Source organism: Microcebus murinus, chromosome 18, assembly GCF_040939455.1.
Source record: "Microcebus murinus isolate Inina chromosome 18, M.murinus_Inina_mat1.0, whole genome shotgun sequence".
NCBI lineage: Eukaryota > Metazoa > Chordata > Mammalia > Primates > Cheirogaleidae > Microcebus > Microcebus murinus.
This window is the reverse complement of record NC_134121.1, coordinates 45,447,746-45,462,523: the sequence shown is the minus strand read 5'-3', so window position 1 is coordinate 45,462,523 and position 14,778 is coordinate 45,447,746. Positions and strand designations below refer to the sequence as shown.

The following is a 14,778-nucleotide window of genomic DNA, read 5'->3' as shown; positions in this document are numbered from 1 at the left end:
CACAGTTCTCTTTACCATGGTAGCCTGGAGAACTGTTTTTCAAGGTGCATATAATGCAAGCACAGAAAACAGTAAAAAACAAAATAAAAACAAAAAAACCATTTTCATTAAATGATGACAGATTGTTTTGTTTTCCAAGTTTTTATTCTGTTTTTATAATAAAACACCATGGCCCCAAGGAAAATAAAATTTTTTCTAGTGTGGCAATGTGTTAAACCCCAGATTATATATTGTATTTAAAAACCAAAAGTCAAAGATTTATAACCACTGGTAATAGTGACTGATTTCAGAGTTACTATTTAAAAAAAATTTTTTTAGTTACTATTTTAGAAGTAAATTTAGTGCTCATTGTCTAAATTACTTGTGTGAGCGAAAAGTTACTTGTGCCACCTTACTGTTATAAATAGCATCCATGAGAATAATTGGCAAAAATCACAACCCTAAACAGAATAGATGGCTTATTTTCTACAAGTGGGTGATTGAGTTCCTTGTGGTTGTGCAGTGAAAGTTTTCATCATTTCAGAGGTAGACAAGTCTGGTTTGTTCTACTTTGTTATAAGTTATTTTGGTGTGTCTTACTTGTGTTATCCATCCTCCTTAAGCCTACTGAGTTTTTGATGAGTGTTTATAAAACCTTTTTTCTTTTCTTTGGTAGGAAAGGGGACCATACTGAATACTAGCCCTTTTTGCAGAGTCACAGAACTGCCTTTTTTCCTCCAAAGGCAGGTAGTTTGAAGTGATAGGAATGATCCAGATTTTTTTGTATTAGTCATTCATTTACTCTAAGAAGTTGGTGATGGGAAGAGATTCTGGGAGATGTTTCTGTTGCCTTTATTATAATCAGAAGAGCTTAGAGTGGCATGTTAAATATTTTAATATAGCCACCAACATTTCAATGCCTATTCATACTTGGGAAAGTGGATTTAATTAAAGAACAGTTTTAACCTAAACTTTTGGAAGAGAAATGCCATTACCATTTTGTATCAATAGCTTTTTTCTGAAAAGGTGACAGCCATCCTCTTGAGTGGTTTTGTAAAAGTGGTGCTAATGTGTATAACCCTAAAGTTTTCTTTTTTCTCCCTCTCCCTTTAACATTTGCTTTTCCTTTCACTGTTGTCAGTCACAACATGCTGCTCTTGAATCTCTCAGCTGGTCTTGACTCGTGAATTTACTTATGCTTTCAGTCTTCTTTAATAAATACATTACTTGCAAGCAGTGAATTGAAAACAAGACAAAAAAAAAAAAACGACCATTAGTGATTGGACAGTTTCTTACTTTGTGTTACATTTAACTGTTCTTTTGACAGCCCAGTTTTTAAAGCCAGGTTCGTATGGAAATGCTTTCACTCCACTTGCACTGCTTTTGGAAATAGCATACTGCTTCATCTGTCTGTTTATTTTAGTGCATTCATAATATAACACAGTCAGCATAATGTCTCATCTCCACTTAGTGAAAGATAGAGTTTTCTTTAGAACAAAAAACCAAAACCAAAATGGGGTGGGAGCAACAATTTTTGTCAGCATTGTTTAATATCTAAATCTTCATGCCAAGTATAGTTACAACATTAGTCTGTTAAGAGATCAAACAATAACTTAATCAACCATATGCTCTTAGAATCATTTTGCTATCCCTATCCTTTCCAGAATTACTCAGTTGTAGGAATTATGATATGAAATAAGGATTTTATGTACAGGTAAGTTTGTTTTCATAGTAGTAAAATAAGGGCCTCTTTCTTTACTTTTCCATTTTCTGCTAACTTATATTAAGACTTTTAATCTTTTTTTAATAATGAAGTTATTTGTAAATAGTTAAGACACTAAATAAGGGAATGCTTTTACTAGCAGTTCAATTGGGAGAGGAGAAAGCATGAAGCATTAGCAGCTGCAACACTGTTGGATTAAATTTTTGTGATGTCTAATAATGTAGAAGTCATCACTTGGGATTACACGTACCATAATGTTGCTAATTATTTCAGTTCTTAGCAGAAATAATTTGTAGTGAACTTTTTGCTCTATGATGATTATATATATATTTTAAAAATAATGTTTTATTTTAAAAACAAATTTTTCATTATACTTTGCCTTTACTTTTTGTTTTTTACAAAGTGTCCTGATTTTCCCCCCAGTGATGAAATAATCACCTGCTCATCCTGGTTTTCTAGTTTGCATGCCATAATAAACTTGTCCTTTTTTCAAAACAACAACAACAAAAAAAACCAAAAAACACAAAGCATTGGGCAGGCTTAATAGTCTTCTAACTCTCTGTCAGAGAAAATCACAGTAAAATGATGTTTTTCCTCTGTGACATCAGAGAGCATTTTATCATTGAGTATGGAATTGGAAGACAGTTTAATATGAAAGATACTTAGGGTTTTGTTTTGTTTGAGACAGGGTCTTGCTCTGTTGCCTGGGCTAAAGTGCAGTGGCATCATGATAGCTCACTGCAGCTTCACATTCCTGGCCTCAAGTGACCCTCTTGCCTGAGCCTCCCAAAGTGCTAGGATAACAGGCATGGGCCAGTATGGCTAGGCTGAGATACTTGGTTTTAATGCAGAGATTTGTGGTTTTGTTAGCTTAATTTTCAAATGGTGATACTAGATTATACTATAAATTACATTTTAATACATACAGAATACTTTGTGTTTGGGATTTTTCAGTGTTGCCTTTGGATGACATTTTCTCTGTTAACACTTTTTCTGTTAACAGTAGTTGTTTTAGCTTTATCTTCTTGGTGCTTCACAATAACTATAAAAAGCAAAGACTTGGACAAAGGGCTGCAGATGTTTTTGATACCTTAACCCCTTAAATAAACGCTGATATTTAATTGTTGTTTCTGGTGTTTTTTTCATACAATTTACATTGAAATGCCTTTTCCAGTGTCCTCCTGGGAAGATGAGACATTATGTATGTTGGTTTTTCCCCCCTACATGCACTAATGGTTCTTTACTGTTAACTTATTGCTAGGCCTGTTTCATTCTAACATCTTAGCATTTTTGTTAGACTACATGTTGAAATGCATCACTCAGTCTGTGCTTGAGCTCATTTTATTTTTCTGTTTAATCAACTTAATTTCTTGTTTTACTAACCTCACTGTTTTTTCAGTTTAATATTGGCTGCATGCTAGTTAAATATTTATATTATATATATTTATATATATAAAAAAACCAATCAAGTCTAGCCTGGATTTTGCTCTGATTGTTTTTTCATTTCTAGTGGTGGGGCAGTCTTACACTTACACCTTCCTATGTATCATGAAAGCCTGACACATAAAATAACTAAAACACAATGTAGATTTTCTTTTTGAAAAAAAAAAAAATCTTAAAGTGGTGCTGTTTAGGTGGTGGATATGACTGTATTAAGTACCTTGATCTTATGCATTTTAATGTTAGTTTTAAAACTTCATAAATGTATTCTACCCTTTTCCCCTTCCCTTTTTTCTCCTTTTTAAAGTGTTATGTATAAAAGTTGCCCAGCACACCATCAGAAAGGACCCTTACCCCCATATGTTCTTTCCATATAAAATACTAGCCAGCATTTCTTTTTACATTAATGTCCCTTTTATTGGGCACATTTTACCCTATTATTAGCACCTTTTGCATGCATATTTGTAGAATTATCTCTTGCTCATCACTTGTTTAAATGTCACTAGGAAGGGAAGAATATATTATTGGAATATTTTTGGTTTGTCTCTCTGTTCTATCTGTCAGGATAATATTGGACACCGCTTACTCCAGAAACATGGGTGGAAGCTGGGCCAGGGATTGGGAAAATCTCTTCAGGGTAAGTTTTTAAAATTTACCAAAGAAAAAGAAAGAAAGAAAACTATATTTCTGATTCAGATCTTATACCTGAGTTTATTTGTTGTCTTTTTTAAAAGTGTTTGGGTTTTTCCCCCCTGCCTTTTCCTCCCTAGAATAGTCTATTTTTCCTATAGCCATATTTTAAGTCTCTGTTAAACCTCCATATTTGCCAGTAATGTGCAAGAGTAAGCTGCTATGTCATTAAAACTTTCAAGTCGAACATATTTTGTGTGGCTCAACCTGTTTTAAATTTTTTTGGTGGAAGTGATAGATGGGTGGAGTAAAAGGAATACATAGTATCAGAATGTGCTTTCTTTGTGCCATTTAGTGATGTTGTATTGTGGCTTCAGTATTATAAAGAGAATCATTCAACAGCAGATTTTAACTTTCATCCTTCTAAATTCTCCTCGAAGCTGGTGATTGCCCCGGCTCTTTCGCTCTTTAGTGAAAATTAACCCACTGGAGAAATAAATGAAAGCAGAGCTTTCCTAGAACTCTCGGAGCAGAGGAGCCATTTCTAGGGTTCAGATCAAGCTCTGGAAAATGTATGGCTTAAAGTTTCCATTGTATTTATTATTCCGTTTAACTGTACCAGTCATTTGGATAAAAACAGAATACTAATATTTCTGCTTCTGACTTCTTTGTTGGATGGAAACCAACCAACTACATTCACTTTTAGCTCTCTCAAATTGAAGAGATACTGTTTGTTTTTTGCAGATGTGATGTGACTGCTACCTCAGAAATGATGGGGAATCATTGTGCCTTTATATACATCTGGTCATGGAAGGTCTCATTGTTTAAGGGGACTTTTGGGGAGAGGTGTGCTGTTGACTAATTTTTTGAATTTTGGAAATGGATTTTCACAATTTGAATGTGGAAGTCTAATCAATACCAGTATGTTAAGATGAACAAGCAGACAAGGCATGAAATAGGATATTTCAGTCATTAAAATTGTACTTTTAAAATTGTACTGCTGCAAATTCTGTTCAGTGGTGACACACAGGAGATGCTCAATAAATATATTTTGATGGAATATTTATTACTAAGCAATAACCTATTCTTTTGGGGAGATAGATTTGATTAGCTTTAAACTTGTTTTCCAAGTGGCACAAGGACTCTTTGCAAGCAATACGAAGAATACTATATGACTAAGAACAATTTATATAGCATAGACCACAGATTTTATGGAGTCCAGAAAAGAGATAGGGTAACCAGGATTGAAATAGAGATGGTTTTTAAATATAATGTGTCCCAGTGTTTTGCATAGTTGGATTGTATTGAATTGAGTGGAGATGATTGCTCAGAAGGAGGTCATGAGACTAAATTTACTCTTCCCTCCAGTTTGAAAGACCCATTCTATTCAAGGATGCCCAGGAATATTGTTGATTGTTACTCTCTTTGTTTAGCCACACAGGATGGGTGAATTTCATAAGGGCTAGCAAATCTGTTTGAATCCCAAGACTTTTCAGTTTAAGCATCAGAGACTTCAGAGTACAACTAGAACTTGCAGAGAGGGAGGGGGTGGGGGAGAGAGTTTTTAAGAAAGGATAGGTAAATGGATACTCACCTATTTTGGATGATCCAAAGTTGTTACTAATTTTTGTTTTTAAGAAGACTTTAGAATTTTGGTTCTCTTTAAGCTTTGAGCTTCTTGAAAAGAGAAATTAGGTTTTATTCATATTTTACCTGCATGGTAATGGACATATATGGTAATGGGCATATATAGTAAGCACTCAATAACTCAAATCTGTTATTCATTTAAAAATACAATGGGCCGGGCGCTGTGGCTCACGCCTGTAATCCTAGCTCTTGGGAGGCCGAGGCGGGCGGATTGCTCAAGGTCAGGAGTTCAAAACCAGCCTGAGCAAGAGCGAGACCCCGTCTCTACTATAAATACAAAGAAATTAATTGGCCAACTGATATATATATAAAAAAAAAATTAGCCGGGCATGGTGGCGCATGCCTGTAGTCCCAGCTACTCGGGAGGCTGAGGCAGGAGGATCGCTTGAGCCCAGGAGTTTGAGGTTGCTGTGAGCTAGGCTGACGCCACGGCACTCACTCTAGCCTGGACAACAAAGTGAGACTCTGTCTCAAAAAAAAAAAAAAAGTACAATGGCCAGGTGCAGTGGCTCACACCTGTAATCCTAGCTCTGGGAGGCTGAGGCAGGAGGATTCCTTGAGCTCAGGAGTTCGAGACCAGCTTGAGAAAGAGCGAGACCCCGTCTCTACTAAAAATAGAAAAAATTAGCTAGTCAACTAATAATGAAAGAAAAAATTAGCCGGGCATGGTGGCGCATGCCTGTAGTCCCAGTTACTTGGGAGGCTGAGGCAGGAGGATTGCTTGAGCCTAGGAGTTTGAGGTTGCTGTGAGCTAGGCTGATGCCACGCCACTCACTCTAGCCCAGACAACAAAGCAAGACTCTGTCTCCAAAAAAAAAAAAGGAAAAATACAAGAGAAATTTGAAGCATATTTGAAGATTTTTAAAAAATTGTGGTTAAAAAGATAACAGAATTTACCTTCTTAACTATTTTTAAATGTACAGTTCAGTAGTGTTAAGTATATTCACTTTGTTGGTATGAAGTCCATCTGTTTTAAATGGCTCTTTACCTTTCAAAAAGAATGGAACCTTATTCTGTTTCCAATATTAATGGTCAAGTTTGTTTTATAAATGGCTCGCTATTTCTTAGTGTCAGATTCAACAGTATACAGGCATCATACTGGTTTCTTTCATGTAGCTCTTTCTGTAACACCCACATGATTTGACCTAGAATATAACCACATTTATGGCATATTGAGGCAATTTATGACAGATTTCTTTGACTGTATTAAACCTTTGCTATAAATAACCACCAAGGAAAGTCCTGTTGCTCCCAGTGTAAGTGATAATGCCTTCTTGGTATTTTGTAAACTAGTCACTGCATGTAATTTCTAGGCTTACGCTTTGTATGTTCTTTGCATTTATTTGAGTTTAGGACTCTCTAACATATATAACATGCAAGCATCTACTAAAATTTAAATCTAGTCTCTTTGGGGTTTTTTGTCAAAGTTTTAAAAATTATTTCCATTCATGCAAACCTTTTGCAAACAGTTCCAGTCCTTGGGGCTCCAGTGCATGTATCTAGTCACTGGATAGATTGGGGAATAGGGCATGCTGGCTCGGAATGAAGTTATCTGTCAGAGGATATAAAATTATACCTTGAAAACTGGGTTTATTTTTGTACTTGAACTTTTCCTCCCTTCCTCTCTTCCTTCCTTCTTTTTTTTTTTTTTGAGATAGGGTCTTTCTCTGTCTCCTGGGCTAGAGTGCAGTGGCATCACCGTAGCTCACTGCAACCTCATATTCCTGGGCTTATGTGATGCCATTAACTTTTCTCTTTTTTGTACAGACAGGGTCTCACTCTTGCTTAGGCTGGTCTTGAACTCCGGGGCTCAAGTGATCCTCCCATCTTGGCCTCCCAAAGTGCTTGGATTATAGGTGTGAGCCATCACACCTAGCCAAATTTTCTTATAATTACCTTTTGTTCTCCCTTAGTATTTATTAAATATCTTAGAAGTTTTAAGAAAAGAACTTCTATTGTATATGGCAGATTAATGATAGTATTAAAAAAATAAAAGACCTATAGTAGAAAAGATATATTGACAAGGTATCTGAAGGAAACAACATAAAGCCCTGTTATTGTGAAATATTATGGACAATTGCTTATTGTAGAGGCAAAAGATGTGTTTAATTTAGAATTAAGCAACAGTAAGTGATAGTTGTATTTTGTGGCAGTTAGACTGGATTCGGTTCTGGAAATTGTTTTATAACCTCCTGGCAGCTTTGAAATATAATGGACTGTAGCTCCAAATCTTTATTTTGCTATAAAATACATTTAGTCAGTAGATGTAGCCCAGGAACGGTGCCTGAGCTTTCTTTGTTACCTTGTCTAAGGGTTATTTGATGACATGGCTCCTTCTTTGGTCGCAAACAAAAGCTGAGCCCCTGGGAAAAATGTATGGGTTCTGATGTTATTTCATATTTCACCCTATCTAGAAGATTCAATCAATACATTTAGACAACCAGCAAATATTTACTGACAAAACAATATATTCTACTTATACCAGGCATTAATAGCGTAAGACAGACAGAGTGAATAAGATATGATTCCTGATGTTCGAGTTTATTTTCCAGGCCCCCAAGTCTTGCTTTTTTTAACTGAATAGACCTTTGAAGGTTTCTTGAGATCAAGGACCATGTTTTACTTCTATATATTCCTTTCATGCTTAAAATGAAGTATGTGATCATTCTGAATATTTAGTTGACAGATTGCTTCAAGCTCCTTGAAAGTAGGGATTCTCATTTATTTTTGTGTAAAAGTAGTTGGTATAGGGTATGAAGACGGTGTGTTGACAACATTTAGAAATATAAGATCTGGACTGGCTCACTCCTGTAATACTAGCATTTGGGGAGGCTAAGGCGGGAGGATCGCTTGACCTCAGGAGTTAAGACCAGGCTGAGCAAGAAAAAGATACCCTTCTCTACAAAAATAGAAAACTTAGCCTGGTGTGGTGGCACCCACCTGTAGTCCCAGCTACTTGGGAGGCTGAAGCAGGAGGGTTGCTTGAGCCCAGGAGTTTGAGACTACGGTGAGCTATGATTACACCACTGCATTATAGCCTGGGTGCCACAGCCAGACCCCATTTCTTACCAAAAAAAAAAAAAAAATTATTAGGATGAGCAATGGTAGAATTATTATTATTATTATTATTATTTTTTTTTTTTTTTTGAGACAGAGTCTCGCTTTGTTGTCCAGGCTAGAGTGAGTGCCGTGGCATCAGCCTAGCTCACAGCAACCTCAAACTCCTGGGCTCAAGCGATCCTCCTGCCTCAGCCTCCCGAGTAGCTGGGACTACAGGCATGTGCCACCATGCCCGGCTAATTTTTTATATATATATCAGTTGGCCAATTAATTTCTTTCTATTTTTATAGTAGAGACGGGGTCTCGCTCTTGCTCAGGCTGGTTTTGAACTCCTGACCTTGAGCAATCCGCCCGCCTCGGCCTCCCAAGAGCTAGGATTACAGGCGTGAGCCACAGCGCCCGGCCATGGTAGAATTATTTTAAAAATAATTTTTGAGTTAGAAAAGCTTTTCCAAGTTTAACCCAAAACCTAGAAGCCATTAAGAAAAGGATAACTTTGGCTGTATTACATCATAAACTGAGTCAAAAAACATATCTGTGATATCTTATAATCTAAGGACTTTTCTTCATGTATTTATCAGTTTGAGAAATACTTATCACAAAGTATACAAAGTAAATAGAAAAGGGTAGATGAACACTATGTACAGAAAAGTAACCCTTCTTGTAGTAAGAGATGTGTTTATTAAACTACAAGATAATCACTTGAATAGGAAAAGATAAAAAAAAAAATTAGCCTAGTCAGATTAGGGGAAAACATGTAGTTAGTTATATTATAACAATGAGAATATAAATTGGTAAAACCACTACAGAGAATAATTGGATAAAAATTAAAATGCATGTATCCTTGAATCCAACAATTCTAATTATCTAGCCTAAACTTAAATTCTTGTAATGCAAAAAATAATATATGATTGAGGGTATTCATTATATCAAAAGATTAATATATAATTAATATAACAAAAGATTGGAAACAGTCCACCACATGTCATTGATTCTAAGACATCTTTTTTGTATTTTAATAAAGCTAAAATCAGATGCATCTTATCAGTGGTATTATAGTTTTATAATTGGCAGCCTTTAAATTTCTTAGTGACACATAAAATAATGTGTTTTATGGTTATTGGCATTTTAGGTTTGAAGAAATAGAATACTAAAATGGTATAAAGGGAAACTGCAGCTTTCAAAGGACTGAAGTAGTTTGGAATATACTCAATATGCATAGAACAATTTCTAACATATTAAGTGAAAACAAGGTGCAGAACAGTGTGTAAACTAACATTTGTGTTAAATGGTAATAAATCTATAGGTATATGCATCTCCTGCTTAATATTAGTATTTTGTTCCTGAAAATCAGACTTTCTTTGTGAAAACCTTACCTGGGAATCTATTTCCATTATTTTAAATGGATTGCATGTCAAGTCCAATTTTTAACTAGTTCTCAAAACAACTGACATAGAAAGCCACCTATGGGTAAAATTTTTAAAAAATTTAGGATATAAAATACTTAAACTTTTCTTCCTGATTAATAAGTAATTGTTATGGTTATTAACACACAGTTGCTTTTTGTGCAATAATGTGTACATACATCCCTTTTGTTGATACTGAAGTAGCTTTTTCAGAGTTCTATATTTTATTTGAAATGTGTTTCCAGATTCCTCACTCATCTTTTTAAGAACATTGTATTAAGTTTTTGAGATTGAAACATTAAATTTTTTTTTTTTTTTGAGACAGAGTCTCGCTTTGTTGTCCAGGCTAGAGTGAGTGCCATGGCATCAGCCTAGCTCACAGCAACCTCAAACTCCTGGGCTCAAGCAATCCTCCTGCCTCAGCCTCCCGAGTAGCTGGGACTACAGGCATGCGCCACCATGCCCAGCTAATTTTTTTCTATATATATTAGTTGGCCAATTAATTTCTTTCTATTTATAGTAGAGACGGGGTCTCACTCTTGTTCAGGCTAGTTTCGAACTCCTGACCTTGAGCAATCCGCCCGCCTTGGCCTCCCAGAGAGCTAGGATTACAGGCGTGAGCCACCGCGCCCGGCCGAAACATTAAAACTTTATCATATAAAATTATTGGCTGAAAATGTGTTGAGAGAGATGAACATTCTGTTAGTTCTGGTATTAAAACTAAGACATTCTACTGTGAAACTTTAAGAGTATATTCTGTAGGCATACAGCTGTGCCTGTATATTTATGTTTGTGTTTGTTTGACCATGCAGAAAAAAATCTTTGTAAAGATGGATCTCTGAGGGAAACTGAGTTGCTTTTTTAATGTATTTTTTGGAGTTTGATATTATATACTTGTATTACTATTCAAAAAATGTAGAAAATAATTGTTTCAGAAAAGACCTAGAGTAGGCAGAATCAAAGCAGAGCAGAGTTGGGTCTATTTCTTTGGTTTTATGTATGTATACCCCCTTCTCACTCTAGGAAATAAATGGTGAATTTAGTAGGGTAAGGCCTCCATTGGATAGGTCTCAACAATGTTTATGCTATATTTCATGACTAAAGGAAAACTAGACTTGGAATTCAGTACAGTAGAGTAGAAATATGTAGTGTTACAATTTTGACTTTATTTTAAAATCAGAATGTTGGTCTTTAAAACTTCACTAACTTCTTAAGAAAACCCATTCTTTGGTTGAGAAAAAACAGCTTCCCCTTAATATTATAGTGACATAGATATATTTTTATGGATAGGGTCTTTGCAAAAGCTAAGTTGTCCTTCTACTTAATTTTCCCTTTGAAATTTATGTTTTCCTTTGGAAAAAGGAAATAACACTGCGTACACATTATGTGCCAAATACTGATCTAGAATCTAGATGTTTTGCATTGTCCCATTTAATGAAATAGGTATTAGTGGGCTCATTTTATAAAGTGAAACAGTTTTGGAATGGTCACATAGCTGTTAAGTCTCTGCCATTCAAATGTAAGCCTGACTTTGAAATCAGTGTTTCTACCTTTATACATTTTTTTCTTCTCAGAAAATACTGATACTGAAAACAGGAGTGGGTTGGGGGAGGACAGGAAACATGTAGCTCCCCCCAGATCACAAAGCAAGGTACGGATTGTCAGAAAGGCTAAGTTATACACACAGCTGATCTACCCAAAGGAGCATGTAGCCATAATAGCCTCTGCACTTATTAAATGGGACTTGGAGTATTTATACAGTTGCCAAAGGCAAGCATAATTTTATTTATTCACAAATCAAATTTTACAAATCAAATTATTCACTAAATCAAATTTAGTAAGATACAGGTTCTATAGAGCCTTTGACCTTAGTGGAAAAATATAAGCAATAGAGATGAGGCCCAGAGAATAATCTAAATTAGTCAGAGTTGGTAGACTACAGTAAGAGATCTAGGTTTTAGGGCTAAAACAGTAAAGGGAAGGGATTGGAGGAGAGGAGATAGAAGGGGAATGGTGAACTCAGACACTGTATAAAAAGAGACTACTTGTTTCTCAGCACAGAGATTGTCGCATTTAAAGATCCTAGCACATGGGGAGGCAGAAGTGGGAGGATCTCTTGATCCTCCAGGAGTTCAAGACCGGCCTGGGTGATAGCAAGGTCACATCTCTACAAAAACGAAAATGAAAATTAGCTGGGCTTGGTGGTGTGACCTGTAGTCCCAGCCACTCAGGAGGCTGAGGCAGGAGAATCACTTGAGCCTAGGAGTTGGAGGCTGCAGTGAGCTATGATGATGCCACTGCAGTATAGCTTGGACAACAGAATGAGACTCTGTCTCCAAAAAAAAAAAAAAAAACATTAAATGTGAGTTAAGTTGTGGCCAAATAGCAATCAGCAAGGAGTGGAAGCCAGATACAATGGCACATGCCTGTGTTCCTAGCTACTTTAGGAGGCTGATGTGGGAGGATCATTTGAGCTCAGGAGTTCAAGTCCAGCCTGAGCAACATAGCAAGACCTCTGTCTCTATTAAAAAAAAAAGGTGGCAAAACTTTCAAATGAAGATTTAGCACAGATACGTGTAGTTGGCTATTTTATTGTTCTAGTACCTATTTTTAGTTAGAAAAGACAGAGTGAAACCACACATTGGATATTAATCATGGTAGGATACTTTACAAGAGGCACTCACTGGTAAAGAATTAGTTGCACATTTATTGAACACTTACTGTTCAGGAAACCATAAATAAGGGGATATATAATGTTATAAGATACTGCTCTTACTTTCAGAGAGTTTGCCATTTATTTTGGGAGATAAAAGGGGAAACCCCTAAGAGTAAATGCTCTAAGAGCTCAAAAGAAGGAATGACTAAGGAAGATTTCACAGAGAATTCTTGAGGAGGGAGGAATAGCTTTTACCAAAGACAGGATATACTAATGTTTACCAGGTGTAGTGGCAGTTGACAAAGTAGGCATAGCTAGTTGGAGCAGAGACTATCCATAGTGCAGTGGATTTCATATATTTTTTAACAGAAGGAACCACTCCAAATACATTTTTTCAATTGTGAAACCTCAATATGTAAAAGAGAAAGAGGGAAACTCACACAGTAGTTTTGGTTGAAGCAGAGTTCTAGGTCTCCAGGAATAGTTTGAAAACTATAACTAGAAGGCAGTAATGAGAGATTGGTTAGAATAGATACAAATCTCATATTTATTGTTTACTATGTGCTAAGCACTTACCAAATATCTTATTTAATTCTTATAACAACCTTGTGAGGTAATTACTGTTATTTTCCATTTTGTAGAAGAAACTGAGACGTAGAGAAGCGCCCAGTAAGTTGCCCAAGGATAAGCAAATAAACTACAGAATCAGGGTTCAAACTTTGGTCTTTTGGGCTCAAAAACTCATGCTTTTAACTAGCACACTGAATATGGAAGGCTTTAATACTGCTCCAATTTATTTTGTAAGCCAAAAGCAATTTTCAATCAGAGGAGAGGTATAGACGTTTATAGCAAGAAGAGATATTAAAGGTAATTGAATCTAAACGTCATTTACAGATGAAGAAATTTAGGTTTAGGATTCCAAAATGGCTTGGTGATAGTGTAGAAACCCAAATGCAAATTCTTTGTTTTACAATCTAATGCTCTTTCCATTATACCAGCCAGAAAAAATTTGTAGTGGAAATAAAATACTAGCCTAGTAAAAGTATGTCTGAAGATGGAGATGGAAAACCATTTAGAAAGTTGTCTGGGTATGAATAGATAAGAGCTTACGATAGAATGATAGCAATGGAAATGGAAAAGAACATACAGATATGAAAGATGCTAAAACAAATCAACTATGAAGCCCAGTATATAGTCAGTTCATACATGTGTCTAACTAACAAGCTCCTATTCACTGTATTTAGTGTTACTTTATAGTAGCCAGCATTTAAATGTTTGCTGAGTGCTTGTACATGGGTAATCAAATTTAAATTCTCTTTGATGTAGATATGATTCCCATTTTATAGAGGAGGAAATTGATATTCTGAACAATAATTTGCCAAAGCTCTTATATCAAGTGGTAGAATGATGGTGCCAAAATCTGTGCTTTTAATCAACATGCTATAATGTACCTATATTATAGGTGCTAACTCACTTCTGTTTCCTAGACAGAAGGGATGGTAGTGAGAAACACCAGTACTACAGAATTGAAATACACAGTAGTTATTCTGGTGAGAAAAATGGGAGTTAACTCTGAATGTGATGTATTTTCTTAGAGCACTTGAAGTGGTCATATATATTATTCATGATTAGTATAAATTCACTAGAAACTTAAGGCTAAATTAATTGGCAAGAACTTTCGCCAAATTTTTAGGGATAGTTATTGTCTGGGGGGGAGGTGAATACTGTAATTTCTGTCTCATACTTTTATTTCCTCACAGGTTTCTTCTTACATTTTATATTTCCCTCCTGTGGCATTTTAAAATATTCTATCTTGTATAATTTTTGTTTATGTGTCTCTATTACTCATATTAGACTATGAGCTCCTATAGGATAGTAATTACTGTGTATTCATGTGCTCTCTGTTGTTGCTTTTCTTGTTTTGTATTCTGCTTATGTTTATTGAATCCTTAGAATGAGCCAAATCTGTACTAAGTCTTCAACAGTGAATAAGATATAACATCTATCCTGCCGAGGCTTATGCTTATCTGGAGACAAATGTAACAAATTTAATACAGTAGAATGACTATTGAAATTCTGAAGTGAAAGTTAACTGTGAGGGCTTAATAGAAAATTGAGCAGCTTAACTTAGAATTTCAATTTATTTCTTTAATGATTAGGAAGTGAAAAGTCTCTGTGAGAATAAGGAAGCAAGCAACTATTTCACATCTGTCCATCTACACTTGCTAACAGATACA

The 14,778-nt window shown here is 35.6% G+C and overlaps 1 protein-coding gene across 9 annotated transcripts in view; it reads left to right on the top strand.

Annotated features, from left to right (window-relative positions):
• The window catches only part of GPATCH8 (G-patch domain containing 8), a 96,369-nt gene that overhangs the window by 30,030 nt on the left and 51,561 nt on the right, over positions 1–14,778 (top strand). For 5 of the 9 annotated variants that reach the window (XM_012786736.2, XM_075994616.1, XM_075994615.1 and 2 more), the window contains exons 3-4: positions 1,307–1,324; positions 3,707–3,779. The exons of 2 other annotated variants lie outside the window; for them this stretch is intronic. Coding sequence is in view for 1 of the 7 variants with exons in the window: in XM_012786732.2 (XP_012642186.2) it covers positions 3,707–3,779 (73 nt within the window). In the remaining 6 variants the exon portion in view is untranslated. The remainder of the gene's footprint in view (positions 1–1,306; positions 1,325–3,706; positions 3,780–14,778) is intronic. 2 more of the 9 variants (XM_012786735.2, XM_012786732.2) reach the window with 1 other exon arrangement.